A 13,866-nucleotide genomic window follows, 5' to 3' on the forward strand; every position below is an offset into this window, starting at 1 on the left:
GCCGTACTTATTGTTCAATTCAATAGTTACGTGCAAAAACTATGAGTTATAGGCAACAACATAAAAGTAGTTGTTAGTTATTTGGCAGGGTTTTATTTTGAATTTCATTAATAAAGAAAAAAATGAGCACCGATACTAATAATATAAATAAGGTTGTCGTCTTTAAAGTATCCTAACATGTTGGAAGCAGGCTTTAGGCCAAACCTTTACCATCTGCACAAGTCACACATAACGATGCTATCCTTGACGTCATTTTGTGTGAGTCATTTACTTCAGAACATCTGCATTCAACAGTTGAAAAGGTAACCTACAATACAGCTAGCAAACAACGCATGCATCAACACTTTAAAATATAACCTATGTAAAATATTTTGCCATGATCTCGAATGTAGCAATAATTTTCCTTCACAGCCACTAGCGAGTTGGATAGACATAATTCAAGAATAATATAGCTAATAATCTAACATAGCATCACTTAAAAAGATTTACAAACAAAAACGAGTTTTCTTATTTCTTCGGATTGTCAATTTATGCTAAACATACAAGTGATATTATCCAGACACGTGTTAGAAGTTAACATCTTTATTAGTCCAGCTATTCATGTAATAACAAAATACGTTAAAAAAGTACGGGCGATCGCAAACCTCCACCAATTCAGCTCACAGTTTTGTTGTATGTACGGCGTCTTGGGAGTTGACCCCATAATGTAACCATTTTATTCCTTGTATTATTGTCAAGATATGAATTATTTTCAAAATGCATCAACATTTTTTGAGTTGTTATCACCGACAAACAAACTAATGCCGTTAAAAAATGAGTGTTTTGGTGAAAATAAGCAACAACTTAATATGAAGTGAAGTACAGAAATTTCAGACCTGACTAATAAACTGGAAAAGTATATGAACAAAACGTGAAATATAAACAAATGAATTCAGCTTTGGGCGTTTCAGTAACATGAAATCCATAGCAAAACATAAATTCGACAACATACAAATAAAAGGACCACAGAAAACAAAAACAACATTAACTTTCACTGCTCTTTTACAGACTTGGGTGTACTCTATATAAAAGAATTTTGCAGAGCATGCTGTTACAATTCGATGATGTTGCCATAAACTTATTTAATGCTGTCATACAAATGAGATGTGTCGAGATACTCGCAAACTGCCTCATAACAATAGTTGTAGAGCTCAATGTTGCCAACTGCGCCTTGACGCAAATCCCGGATGTCCTTGACTGTTCTGAACACATCGACTTTACTCTCACATTTCAACCGATCAAGGAGGTTTGCGATCGCGCAGAATATACCAGCTTGACTGGAACCATCTCTGAAAAAGGCAAGTAACTTGGAAACTTTGCTTAAATTCTATATTTTTTATATTTGTAACATGTACTTTTGTTTATATGTACAGTAAAACAAGTAAGTTATTATACACATAATTTTAAACCATCACCTGCAGTGAACAAGACTGACGAATTTTTTCCCTCTAATCTCTACAGCTTCTTTGCTACATTTCTCCGCCAACGAGATCATTTCAAACAGTGCATTTGTAGACGGTGGAAATCCATTCTTTGGCCATTTTTTAAGATGAATTTGTGTGACAACGTAAGGTTCCTTTGCAGAAATATATGCAATTTCTGGTCACTCATTTTTTTCACCGATTCATCTATATGCAAATCAGTCAAATACCGGTGCGTTCTCTTTTATAACTTCAATGCTTCTTTTAATGAAGCTGGAAAGACGCTCCATGTAGGTAGTCCTAACTGTGACATCTTGAAAGATTGCCTCATCCATTCCATCTGGCGCCCAGTAGTTGGTGAGACATTTATCCTGAGGCAGAGTCAACCAGCACATGAATATAAGCACGACAAACAAAAAGCAGGCTACAATTGAAGAAAGGGTGTTTGTTTTGACTCAACTACCTATAGCTGGCTACGAGAAACTGACACATTATAAAGTACTAAAGCATGACTAGGTAATAGATACACTCTATTTACTTCTTCCAACATTACAACGCATTTGATGCCGTTTTCAATGATACAACGCCAGAATAAATGAACGTTTCCAGGAACAGGATCTTGAGCAATTATGAAATGGAAACCGGAACTGTAGGCCTTAAAAGCAAAAGAAAGTATAAAAAGTAAAAAAAGGTTGACAGTTACAAAAGAAAGCATATGTCTGAAGCATACTGGTATGTTGGAAGCGTTGATGTAAGGCTCTTTTTCGTCGCTTGATGTCATTCCCACAGAGGCCAAATTGTGGTCATCTAAGAAGAGAACAATTTGTTAAAAATCTAAACAGCACAAATATTACCAAGCAACGAACTTCTATCGCTTTTCATCGTCGAACTTACATGGCACAATGCCAGTAATTGTATTTGCATCTTTGCTGATTGACTTAGCAGCTACTAACGTTTTGATGAAAAATGGAGGCACAACTTCAAGACGGCTGAACTGATTCTGCATGCCGGTGAACGAAGTAAGCTGATTTGGTCTAGTTTATAAAGACACGAAAAGTTAAACACAGAGTGATGCGAGCACATAGAGCAAATCAAAAAAGCAAACGTCTTACCCCGATCATTCTGTCATGCATTATATGAAAGCAATATAATTATCGTTTCACCCACGACTTAGATATCAGAAATATATTTAGATCTATGTTTTCTTATTGTTGGTTTTATCTCGTCTTAAGACCTGTGATAAAGTTTGACAACTAAGACTTACACGTTAAGGGAATTTCGATATTGGTGAAATGCCGCCATGTCAACATCAGTGTTTCCAAATTGACAAACCTCGGCTAGAAGCTTGTGCAAATAAATGTACTGGGCCTTGAAACATTAAACAATAACTCATCCACAATAAACCATCGTGAAATATCTTAGCGCATTTAACTGATACAATTTTTTAACTTACAACATTTTGAATCATTTCAGTTCTTTCCATTCGCATCTTGTAGACAGTCTCAAATATGTTTACTTTCGTTTCACTTGCGAACTGTTTGCTTAAACAATCCAAAGCGATAAATATTCCAGTTCTTCCAGCGCCCTCGCTACGAAGCAGATTAATTATTTATTGAGCCAAAACTACGAACTACTACAACTAGGTGGCTTAACACAATGTTGATTGTTACCAGCAATGCACAAGCACAGAAGCAGAAGTCTGTTTGCTCATGACAGCTTGATGAAACCGAAACAGCGAAGAGGTTGTGGATGGAACACCATGTTCTGGCCAGTCAAGATATTGGAAGTGATTTATTTCCACAACATCCTAGTCCATACAATGTTTGGTAAGCATAGTCTGCTGCTATAGTTTTGAGCCGCTTTCTGTAATATGATGACTAATTTGTAATTAGAAGCTACTAACCTGAGAGTTAAGACGTTGGACTGTTAATTTTCGAAAAACGTATCCACCAAATGAGGTTTCACTTTTGGTTTTAACAGCAAACTTTCCATATATTTTTTCTTCTTCTAGGTCAGGCCAATATTTCTCGCACCTGACCTAAAGCAACGAAGAGGTTTCAAAAATTTTAACGACAATCTTGATTTACATCCATTATTGTTACTCCGATGAAGTGTTTCCAATAACCAGTTTTTGATGTTAAAATTGATACTTTGTCAAGGTATTTTCAGGTGTTTCAAAAGGAGTCATTAATGCATTAACTGTATGTAAGTGTTATGTGTTAAAAATAACGAAAGACAAAAGCCAGTTTATCACCATGTAATTTTCTTCTAAACGAGTGAGCATGGCAACCACTGAACAGCGCTGTTCAACAATCATTCTCCAAAAATCTTGTATCGTATTTTGTTTTGGGCTTTGAGCTGCTATGAACTGATAACTTTTGGAAAAACCCTACAGAAATCAATGGTGTAAAACTAAAGGCTGGTTAATTAAAAGCCATCAATACTAAATTGCTAAATCTAATTATAACGGGAAATCAGGCATCTTGCAGACATTCACTCTTTTGTCAAGAAAAAACATTGACCACATTCTTTAAATGCTTGCACAATAAAAATATGATAAAGATATTTGTGATGCTATTAAAGGTGACAATTTCTACTAAACGACACTTTCAAACTCAACTACTCGAGATTTTGATAACCTACGTTAATGAACGATGCATTTATGTAGTCCGTGGAACGATCGTTTTGAACAATTGTTAATTTGACCCGAGCGATGTCACCTAAACACAGAAGGAGCAATCATATTTCAGGATAATTATGATTTAAATTGCATAGCCTTTGAGTCACAAAGAACGTAGAATGCTAACTTGGTAATATGCTGTCAATTCTGTTCTTGCTTTGGTTTTGAACAAGTTCTGCATCTTTCGTACGGACCCCTTGTTTTGTTACCTCGTTACGTAAGGTGTTCTGAAACATAAAATCCTGTATAATTACTCGATGAATCCTCTAACGCACGTTACTACCACATTATAATTTGACTACAAATAATGGAAAAAATTTGAACTATTACTTCAAATTCTTCAACAAACATGGCATCTTTGTTCAATCTTTTTCTTTTGTAACAAGCAAGTATATCATGGGCGCTGATGTTGAACTGGACAAAGGCGTTTTCATCAGCAGGACAATATTCTTCATATTCCTGATCGACAGGGATGTTTGCAACAACATTTTCTGACAAAAAACTGAGTTATTTAAAGATACATATCCTTTCACCGGCATGTTGCATGCACAATCTCATATATTGTACCGTAGTTGTGATGTTCAATTGCGATATTTTCCATGGGAACGGGTACTGGAAGAGGGCACTCGTAATGAGCATTTGTTTTTCTGAAAGCTCTACTTCGTCGTCTAAAACACGTTGGGTCATTGGATATAATTTTTACTACCAATCTCTTCATTTGGAAATAGCTTTTAACAATAACAGGGTAGTAAACTAAACGAGTTGTGTTAGTACTGACAAACCTACCTCCTGTAAATCATGACAACTGCAAGAACAACACCAACGAGCAGCACTACGACCACAATCACAACGATTATTACAGTGTTGCTGTTGGCATTGACATTGGAATCTAAAAAAACGTAATTTATTTACAATCAGTATGACACAGTTCACACAAACTTTCTACAAGTAGCGACCACCTACTGTTAAGGGTTTGTGTCACAATAAATGGACCAGATCGAGAGCTTGCTCCATAGAGCGCTTCTTCTCCGTTTGGTGTGGATGTCAACACGTAGTATGTGAAAGAGGTATTAGCCGGCAATGGCCTGTTTTGTGCGCGAATTATTGTTGAAACTTCTCTTCGCTTTCTACTTTTACTGTTTGCAGTGCAATCGACTTCTTCAAGACTTGCAACGTCACAGCAGGTTAAGCTTCCATCTCCGAGGTTAATTTCCATTTCTTCGTCAAATCTGAATAAAAAAAACCCAGATAAATCGACATACGTGCCAAAGTCACTACTACTGCTCTGTTACAACTCTTACCTCTGCAAAGCCATGGCGATGTAAGGCTGCCCATCCACGGGTTCACTATCTGCTTGAACTAGCTTACTGATGTCCGATTCCACAGTGACATTTTCCCCTGCCATTGTGGTCTGTACGACCACGAAGTAGCAGCTGAATGACAAATAACATAAAACAGAAAAAAATTGCACAAAAAATGGCTGAAAATTTAAGACATTAAGCAAACATTGGAATGATCTTACATTGAACGTTTAAAGACGAAAAGATATTACAAAGAGATAAAATTCAAAAGATTTCAAATGAGAACAAAGGAAAACATATGACAACCAACCTTACGTCGCCATTCCTTTCACTCACTGGAGCCAAAGTGACCATTACAAGGTTCCCATTTGTGGTGGGTGGTATCGATGACAACTCGACCTTGGTTGGAACTTCATACAAATTTGTATGACAGCGATAGTACAACAATGTACAGTTATAATTTCATCTTTAACGCACAGTGGGGCTTTGTCAAAAAATACGTAACATACTTGAAGGACTGGTGACACAAGTTCCACGAACAGGATCCGACCAAGCAGTGGGAATGAGATCATTACATGGTGATGAAGCCACAACACCAACTTCTACTTGATAATCGGTGTTTGGATTAAGGTTACTGATGACGTAATTTGATCTTGATTTTTCGACTCTGGTGACGTTTACATCAGCGGAATTTAAAGTGTTTGACCGAGCCGAGTTGATAAATTCGGTTATTTTGATCTGTAGATAAATTCCTTCAATAAAAAGCGGTGATAACACATGAAGATCGCAAATTCATTTTCAACACCAATTTTCGACACTACTTGACTATATTGTAGGAGTAGCAACATACAAAGATAAATTAAATACATCAACATATCCTATTTCTTCATCTTGGCCAGTTTTCACCACGGAAGGCCAAGCCAATGTACAGGTGTCGGCTGATTGATTGAAAGTAAGTTCAATTCTATCAGGAGCTGTTAAGTTTCCGCGACCAGTAATTGCATTTCTTCCACCACGTAGTGGTGCGTTCCCACATCCCATGAATAAAGGAAGAATCTGGAACAAATGTTAAAAATTCAATTAAAATACTGCAGTCATAAATTAAAGTTCCTGGCAACTAAGTAACGTTTGCTTTACTACGACATGCATTTAATGTAAAGACAAGTTGTTCATTTTATGCAAACTCTACCTGTATAAAATATCCATTTTGAGGTTTCAGATCCATAATCAGCAAATTTTGTACTCCAGGTTGTACTTCATAAGCCTTGATCAAGCTGTTAAAACAAACGCTTTATAGTTGTAACAAATGTGACAACACATCAAGAAATATTTATATGTTTGAGCACTTTTGACTTATAACGCTTTAATTTGCCGTTTTGCTGTGCGTTTCTTTGTTATACATTGAGTTTGAATTTTTTTCACGTTTTGTGGTTTGTACTTCTGTACCTTAGTTTCACAATGTGTTGATGTTGTTGTGTTCCTTACATATAGTACTGCGTTAATTTAGTTTTGATCATATTTGTTACCCGCGCCGTGTAATTATGCCGCCAGCTTCGTCGCCTTTGCTGATTGTTGAATTGTTGCTGTTTTCGTGATAGGTACTGTACGTTTAACTATGTGAAGGCAGTTCATTTGGAAGTGTTGGTTAAACAACAGCTTTTCCTGATAATGCTGATAATCTTTCTTCTGGTAGATTAGCATGAAGTATGAGATGTGGCAGTGATTTAACAGTTTGACATCTACTTTCTTTTAACTACTGAATAGCGTTTTTATTTAATCAATTATCATGCCTTTTTCGAATGTTCTCATCTTTTCAATATACCAGCACTCATAGTGACTTGGGTGTGACGCTTCTAGGTAAGGGAGTCTGAGACCTGGCTTAAACACCTGCGTTTTACGTAACATTGTCAACCTATTTTCTTCACCTCTTCCATTACACATCAATTCAAGCAATTTCATTTGACGGTTGAGTTGAAGTTAGAGGTGTTTTCAAAATTGCTTTCGACAAATCGCAATATTTGGACTGAGTATTTACCTTGAAACGTCTGATAACAAGTACACTTGTATTTGATGAGGAAATGATGTTGCACCAGGCAGTATAGTCCAAGAAATATTGAGCTTTCTTCCATCACATACGACTGGATCAGCACCAATTGAAGGCTGAACAGCATACCGAGTTGCTGAGAAATTAAATGAAAATACTTACAATTTCCTTAATTCAACAACAAAGCGGATATTTTCAGCAAAACACAAAAAACATGTTGACCAGCCTTTCTAAAGTTTTAGGAATTTCAGGATAAAATGATGTGAAAATGAAACTACCTTCACAAAGCGGGCTCGAATTCACGTCTGTAAATCTTGACCACCGATTATCTCCGCGAAATATTCGGACACATCCATCAACATTTTGTGAAACTTCGCCGGGCCAGTAAAACGCAGATTTTGCAGATATCCAATAGTTTTGTCCTTTGGAAAATTATAGGACAAAAAATAAAAAATTACAAAAAATATAAAAATTATTCAAATAATAAAAAACCAAATTTAAAAAACGTTTTTTCTTACTTGTTACGGCCCTTATTTTGTTCAAAACAGCTTGAGTTGATACAGCAACCAATTCACCATGTGATTTGCAAAATTTCACTGCATTTCTGCAGGATTTAAGATTACGATCGTAAGTTAGAGAATCATTACCTGTATAAATGAATGCTTATAAACTTTTCTAAAACAATTATGAAGTTGTATATCCTACTAATACATATTTGAGTAATATAACAACTGTGCTATTCACCATTCATCTTAATTATCATTTACCAAACAAATAACCAACCTATGCCAACAGCAAACACATCACTTTGCGCAGAATTGCCAAGGTTGTATTCATTCATAGCAGAACATCTGTACGATAACAAGGAAGTTTCCTTGCATTGTGTTCCATACACTGTCAGTATTTTTGACACACGGTAACGACGAGACCCGTTAACGTTGTCAGAGACCTGATGAATAAAATTTAAATAACGTAATTAGTTGTGGTTGGTATCTACATGCAAGCAAATGTTAGAACAAAGGCGAGGGGGTGACTATACTAGGGTAAAGGAAGTAGTTTCTGGATGAGTTCAGAATAAAACGTTTGAAATATAATAACAAATCATTAATAAATGAGACGTAGATGACGTTGTGGTTACTGGCTTAGAATTACTTTTAAAGGTGACAAATTTCAAAAAAAAACAAATTACGTTTGCACGTTCCATCCCCAAAAACGTAAGTTTACTCACGTAAGTTCATGAAAATCAACAAAATACATTTAATTTTAAAATCAAGCTCCAATGCATGAGCTCTTTTTTTCACCTCAAACTGACTAGTTAATGGCAGTGATGACCCATCAGCAAATGACCACGTTACATTTGCTTGAGGATATCCATCAAAAGTGCATGTGAACTCCACTTTGTTGTTCTGAGGCAGGACAACGTATTCTACAGGATGATGAATTTCAGGAGCACCTAAAATCACGTTTTTTATACATGTACAATTTGTACATGCAATAAATAAATTATTTATTTAAATTATTTATGTTAGTTGTTAACACATACGGTATTCCACGAAGTTGTGGTGCTTGCTTCTCACAAAATTAGTAGAGCAACGAATTGCCGAGAATCTACCTACCGCCTCAACAATTATCCCAACGTCATTCGTTCTAATCCTCTACTACAATGTTCTTAGCGTTTTCTTTTAGAACCTTAGTTGAGATACGTCTTTTTATCTTTGTTTAGTTGCTTTTTTACTGTTTTTATTTTCTCTGGTAGTATTCCCGAATTTACGCTTTGATCAATTATTCATTAGATAGGTATGAAACATGTTAATTTGAACAGTTTGAATTTGAACGAAAAAGCAGTAAGACGAATAGTCCGGTGTTAGTCGTCTTGTATCACAACAACTTGATACAAAAACAATAAAAAATAACAGTTTGATAGAAATGATACGTCTTGTTGGTAAAACTATTAACCTGGGTTTAAAACTTACCCTTTACAGTTACCTCCAAATTCACGCTGTCTTTGCTTTCACCACTCTCACGCACGTTTGTTGCTGTGCAAGTGTATGTTCCTTTGTCACGATAACGCGCCTTTTAGTGCAACATTTATGTTAGTCAGGTTGAAAAATATCAGATAGCCAGCGGCACGTGCATTGAGTATTAATTAGTAACGCATTTACAACTTGCATATTATTTCAACATTTTTCAAAGAAATTTTAACATAACATCTCCATCAAACACAAACTTACTTTGGTTAGAATCAATTCGCTGCCTGATGCTGTGTCATTAATTTCTGTCAATTCTTGGTAAATGAATTTACCACTTCTGTCACTGATAACCTTATCATTTTTCAGCCACATCACTGTAGGACGAGGATTACTATCCGATATGCAAGAAACTACAACTGGAGTAGTAGAGTTCCGCATGACTTCAATGGATGATGCAGAAAGTTGTATATTTGCAGGAACTGAAGAAAAGTTTAAGTTAGAATGAAACAAAACAGCAAAAGACCAATTAAATGATTTATTTACCTTGAACAGTTACATATGTTTGGAAGTTCTTTCTGAACGTGTTACCATCAATAGTTAGAGCGCAGGAAAGCAAAAAAACAGCACTTCCATCAGCATTTGGAATTGAGTAGTCTATGCTGGAAATAAAAAAAATAATGTAATCTTTCTTCTATAGGGTATTGGTTGTAAGCAAATACGTACTTTTTCCTACGTTAACTATAAACAGTAAATATTTATTAAGCTTTGTACATGACTCTTCAGCGCTGTGAAATTCCAACACATGACGAATACATATGGCATATGAAAGCACATTTCACTTTCACTGCAGTTAAAATTCACTTCCATATGTACAGTAATAGTAAATAAAACGCTATAACTAACTTAAATACAACAAACAAACACCTTCTTCTGCTGTTAAGGTTGAAAGTTTGCAAAGAAATTGATTTAGAAGTCGGTTCACAAGACACCCTATCTCTAACAAATGCAATATTATAAGAAAGATTTATGTTCTCTCCTTGGTCCACTGTCACAGCTGGTTCCGAATCGATTTCAATAATCCCTAAAACGAAAATAGAATGCATCAGCTCAAAACTTTGTCTTGAATAACGGTAAAAATCATATAAAAGTTACCTGAAGCATCGCCGGGGTACAATGTATAAACTGTATTTGAAAAGTAACGAAACTGAATACATCTTGGCAAACAATTTGAAAACCCGACCACTTTCCGGAATTGCATTTTTTCTTGTTCACTAAATCTCCCCTATGATCGTTCACCCAATCATTATCACAGCAATAATTCGAGATTTATATTAAATTCTTAATTTTCAGCATAGCGTCATGTAGAAAAATGCAATTTACGGAGGTTGGTTTTAAGGAAAAGGTTAAAACCTACGCATCTGAGATAAAAAAAATGTTTCCACCAAATTTTTATGCAACCATCTGTTACCTAAATCGTGAAAGGCCAGCTCTTTGTTTTTGTGATTACTTAGCTGTTTTTTTGCCGCTTGTCAAAGACCATCTTTATGGCGTGTGTTTTCTGTATGTTTTGAGCATTGCTCAGGGGACTAATGTATAAGAATTCCGGTAAAACTAAACGAGCTCAAGATTTTTAAAAGTAACGAGTATTCCTTATGTTAAAGCGATTATATCACTAGATATTGGTGCTTAGTATAAAACTCAATTTCATCGAAAAACATTCGAGTTTTTTTTAAACAGAACAGTGAATGATTTCAAATACAATCACGTTGAAAAGGTTGTAGATACTGTGATTCGTTAGAAATAAAATGTAGCCACAAACTATCATCCAATAAAATTACAACACTAAATGAATTAATGCTTTAAGTCTTGCAGCCGTCTACTTTGAATATGAAAATGTGCAGCTTTCTTCATTGCTTAATAATAAAAATTTTATGACCCAGTTCCGTTATATTTCAGACACGCTTCACAAGAAATTTCACGTTTGTAACAATTTTATTTAATGTGATAAAAAACTTCAAAAACGTTCAAACCTGTACAATCAACGCCATTGCCAGTGTAACCTTGACGACATCGACAAGTGAAACTGCCTGCTGGTGAGTTAAGGCAATTAGCATATAGAGAACAATTGTGTCCATTTTGTGTACCTCGTGTTCGACATTCATCAATATCTGAAATTCAGCGACGTACATTAAATTGGACGAGACAAGGTTGAAAATTGGAAACAGTTTAATTACTTTAACACTAACATTTAAAGTGAGGGGCAAATACAAAACCAAGTTTGTCGTAATTCAAAGAATATTTGTCAGACATACAGTTTTTGGTAATATGCAGTGGTTAAGCAGCACAAGGGGGAAATTGAGAAGCTTAACACTGAAATCTGATTTTTACTTTCGGACTTGGGCTGCCGAAGAAAATTTTCAAAGATGGCTTTTAAGAAAAAGTACTTCAACATGAGGAAATCCATGAGATATATGCATTTCTCTTTTAACTCAACATACTTTTGTGACTCTGCCTTGCCTTTTATGAACCAAATTAAAACAAAATATCATTATCTATTGACCAATTCTCAACTGAGTGATTGTATAAACATCTGCTTATGGAAACATCAATTTAATTTCAAAAAACTTGAAAACTTGAATCAATGAACTGAGGCACACACTTCACATGATGGTTTATAAACAATAGCTAGAATTTAAAAAGAATTGAAAACAAAGACTATGCTGAATTTCGTAAAAAAAGCTGTCAGTGTAAGTCTTATAATCAAATGAAGAGAACAGTTAAAGCCAGAGATGTGTGAAAAAGAGAAGAGCAAGAGCCAAATTACATACTTAATGTCTAAACTGCACATTCAATTTAGTAATAATTACCAGCACAATTCCCTTCTCGGCCATTACCGGAGTAACCAGAATTACATGTACATCTGAAACTCCCTATTGTGTTGGAACACTTTGCATTTTCATCACAGTTGTCTAGACCTGTTGAACACTCATCGATATCTAAAACAGAAAGGTGAAGAATAAAATAAAAAAGTGCATGGTTAGCAGGATGACAAACCATGAATCCGCCTGGAAAAAAAGGAAAAAGGAAGCAGCAGTGATAAGAGAAAACGCTACATTACTTCTGAAATTTTTTCGTTCAACTCAACTTAGAAACCACACGCATATGTACAAAGGATCCCATTATTATTGCAGACTTGTGTTGCTAATATAAACCAAAAAAGTTCAACTATGGCACGCAAGTTAACCTTTTAAACAAGATACAAAGTATGCACTATACAGTACTAGTACCTAATGTCACCAGCTTCTACAGGTTACTGACTACTTTGAAAATTTGGGACTCCATTCTTAATATTCTCTGTAAATCATTTAATTAATGATATTTTACAAAGGTCGGATGGTGTTAATATAGTGGCTATACCAGGAGTAATCTTGCACAAAATTCTAAACAATTATTATTAATTTTGCCTTTCTTATCATGAGCTGCTTTTGCAACACAAAATTTAAAACCACAGCTCAATTAAATTCACTCCAGGCTTGCACATTATAGTTAAGTATGCAATAATACCTATTGCTGATTGCACTATAAAATAATATTGGTTACAAAGTTGGATCAGCTATTGACTCAGTAATTACTTTGCCACCTCTGTTGGTTGGACATGGTTTTGACAAAAAAATGCCCCAAATGATTTAGGATTAAAGTAAATCACTCTTTTTTCGCTAGATGGGTTTTCTACGGTAAAACCCTTTTATAGGAAAGTAAAAAACAGCTTTGATTGATTCCCAAATGTTACCTTAGATGGGTCATGATAAGAAGTATGACTTAATGTGAATTATTATTATTAATAGTTCAAGACTCTTTATACTGTGATCACCTCTGCAATTTACACCATTCCCAGTGTAACCAGCATTACAGGTACATGTAAAACTTCCTGGTGTATTGTTACATCTTGCATTTAAATTGCAGTTGTGTTGGTTCCTTGAACATTCATTAACATCTAAAATAAAAATATAATTGTTGCAGTGGGCGGGACGATAGATTATGATGATAGTTTATTAATCATATGTAATCATAAGTATTCATACCTCTGCAATTTCCTCTTCTGCCATCACCACTGTAACCAGAAATACATCTGCATAGAAAACTCCCCATTGCGTTGGTACATCTGGCGTTCCTGCCACAGTTGTGGCTGCTAGTTTCACATTCATCAATATCTAAAGAAAAGCAGTGTTTATTGGAAAAAGAGAAAACAAAAACCTAAGCACAGTAATCTCCCATTTAGGTACCCTGATCTTAAATGTTATAAGTTAGAACAGGGGTGGCCAAACTGCGGCTCTCCAGCCGCATGCCGCTCTTTGAGCCTTTGATTGCGGCTCTTTAATGAATTAGCATTGTTGAACTAGACATGCAATTT

The 13,866-nt window shown here is 35.3% G+C and overlaps 2 protein-coding genes across 2 annotated transcripts in view; both read right to left on the reverse strand.

Annotated features, from left to right (window-relative positions):
- The window catches only part of LOC143445615 (uncharacterized), a 51,928-nt gene extending 38,334 nt beyond the window's left edge, over positions 1-13,594 (reverse strand). Inside the window, exons 1-2 of the mRNA XM_076944849.1 lie at positions 13,538-13,594; positions 13,327-13,449 (exon numbers count right to left, since the gene is read on the reverse strand). The gene's annotated coding sequence lies outside the window, so the exon portion shown is untranslated. The remainder of the gene's footprint in view (positions 1-13,326; positions 13,450-13,537) is intronic.
- LOC143446414 (uncharacterized) lies at positions 1,103-13,259 on the reverse strand. The gene is made up of 36 exons (XM_076946032.1): positions 13,246-13,259; positions 12,840-12,895; positions 12,323-12,451; positions 11,844-11,972; positions 11,486-11,688; positions 10,608-10,737; positions 10,380-10,536; positions 9,999-10,114; positions 9,717-9,934; positions 9,459-9,558; positions 8,787-8,938; positions 8,269-8,434; positions 8,004-8,132; positions 7,764-7,907; positions 7,477-7,621; positions 6,631-6,715; positions 6,309-6,497; positions 5,951-6,179; positions 5,752-5,851; positions 5,442-5,573; positions 5,104-5,369; positions 4,927-5,029; positions 4,708-4,808; positions 4,471-4,631; positions 4,268-4,367; positions 4,104-4,180; positions 3,715-3,849; positions 3,364-3,498; positions 3,131-3,267; positions 2,914-3,049; positions 2,725-2,828; positions 2,355-2,494; positions 1,999-2,267; positions 1,691-1,831; positions 1,455-1,615; positions 1,103-1,328 (listed from the first exon to the last, which is right to left on the reverse strand). The coding sequence occupies exons 1-36, from the start codon at positions 13,257-13,259 to the stop codon at positions 1,118-1,120; spliced, it is 5,100 nt and encodes a 1,699-aa protein (XP_076802147.1). The 3' UTR covers positions 1,103-1,117.
- Positions 13,595-13,866: the final 272 nt, after the last annotated feature.

This window comes from Clavelina lepadiformis, chromosome 2 (genome assembly GCF_947623445.1).
Source record: "Clavelina lepadiformis chromosome 2, kaClaLepa1.1, whole genome shotgun sequence".
Taxonomy (NCBI): Eukaryota; Metazoa; Chordata; class Ascidiacea; order Aplousobranchia; family Clavelinidae; genus Clavelina; species Clavelina lepadiformis.

Coding starts and splice junctions, on each gene's coding strand:
- LOC143446414 (XM_076946032.1), bottom strand. Junction 9,559..9,716: donor GCGAATTGATTCTAACCAAA/GTAAGTTTGTGT, acceptor TTGCACTAAAAG/GCGCGTTATCGTGACAAAGG. Junction 7,622..7,763: donor TTCGAGCCCGCTTTGTGAAG/GTAGTTTCATTT, acceptor TTAATTTCTCAG/CAACTCGGTATGCTGTTCAG.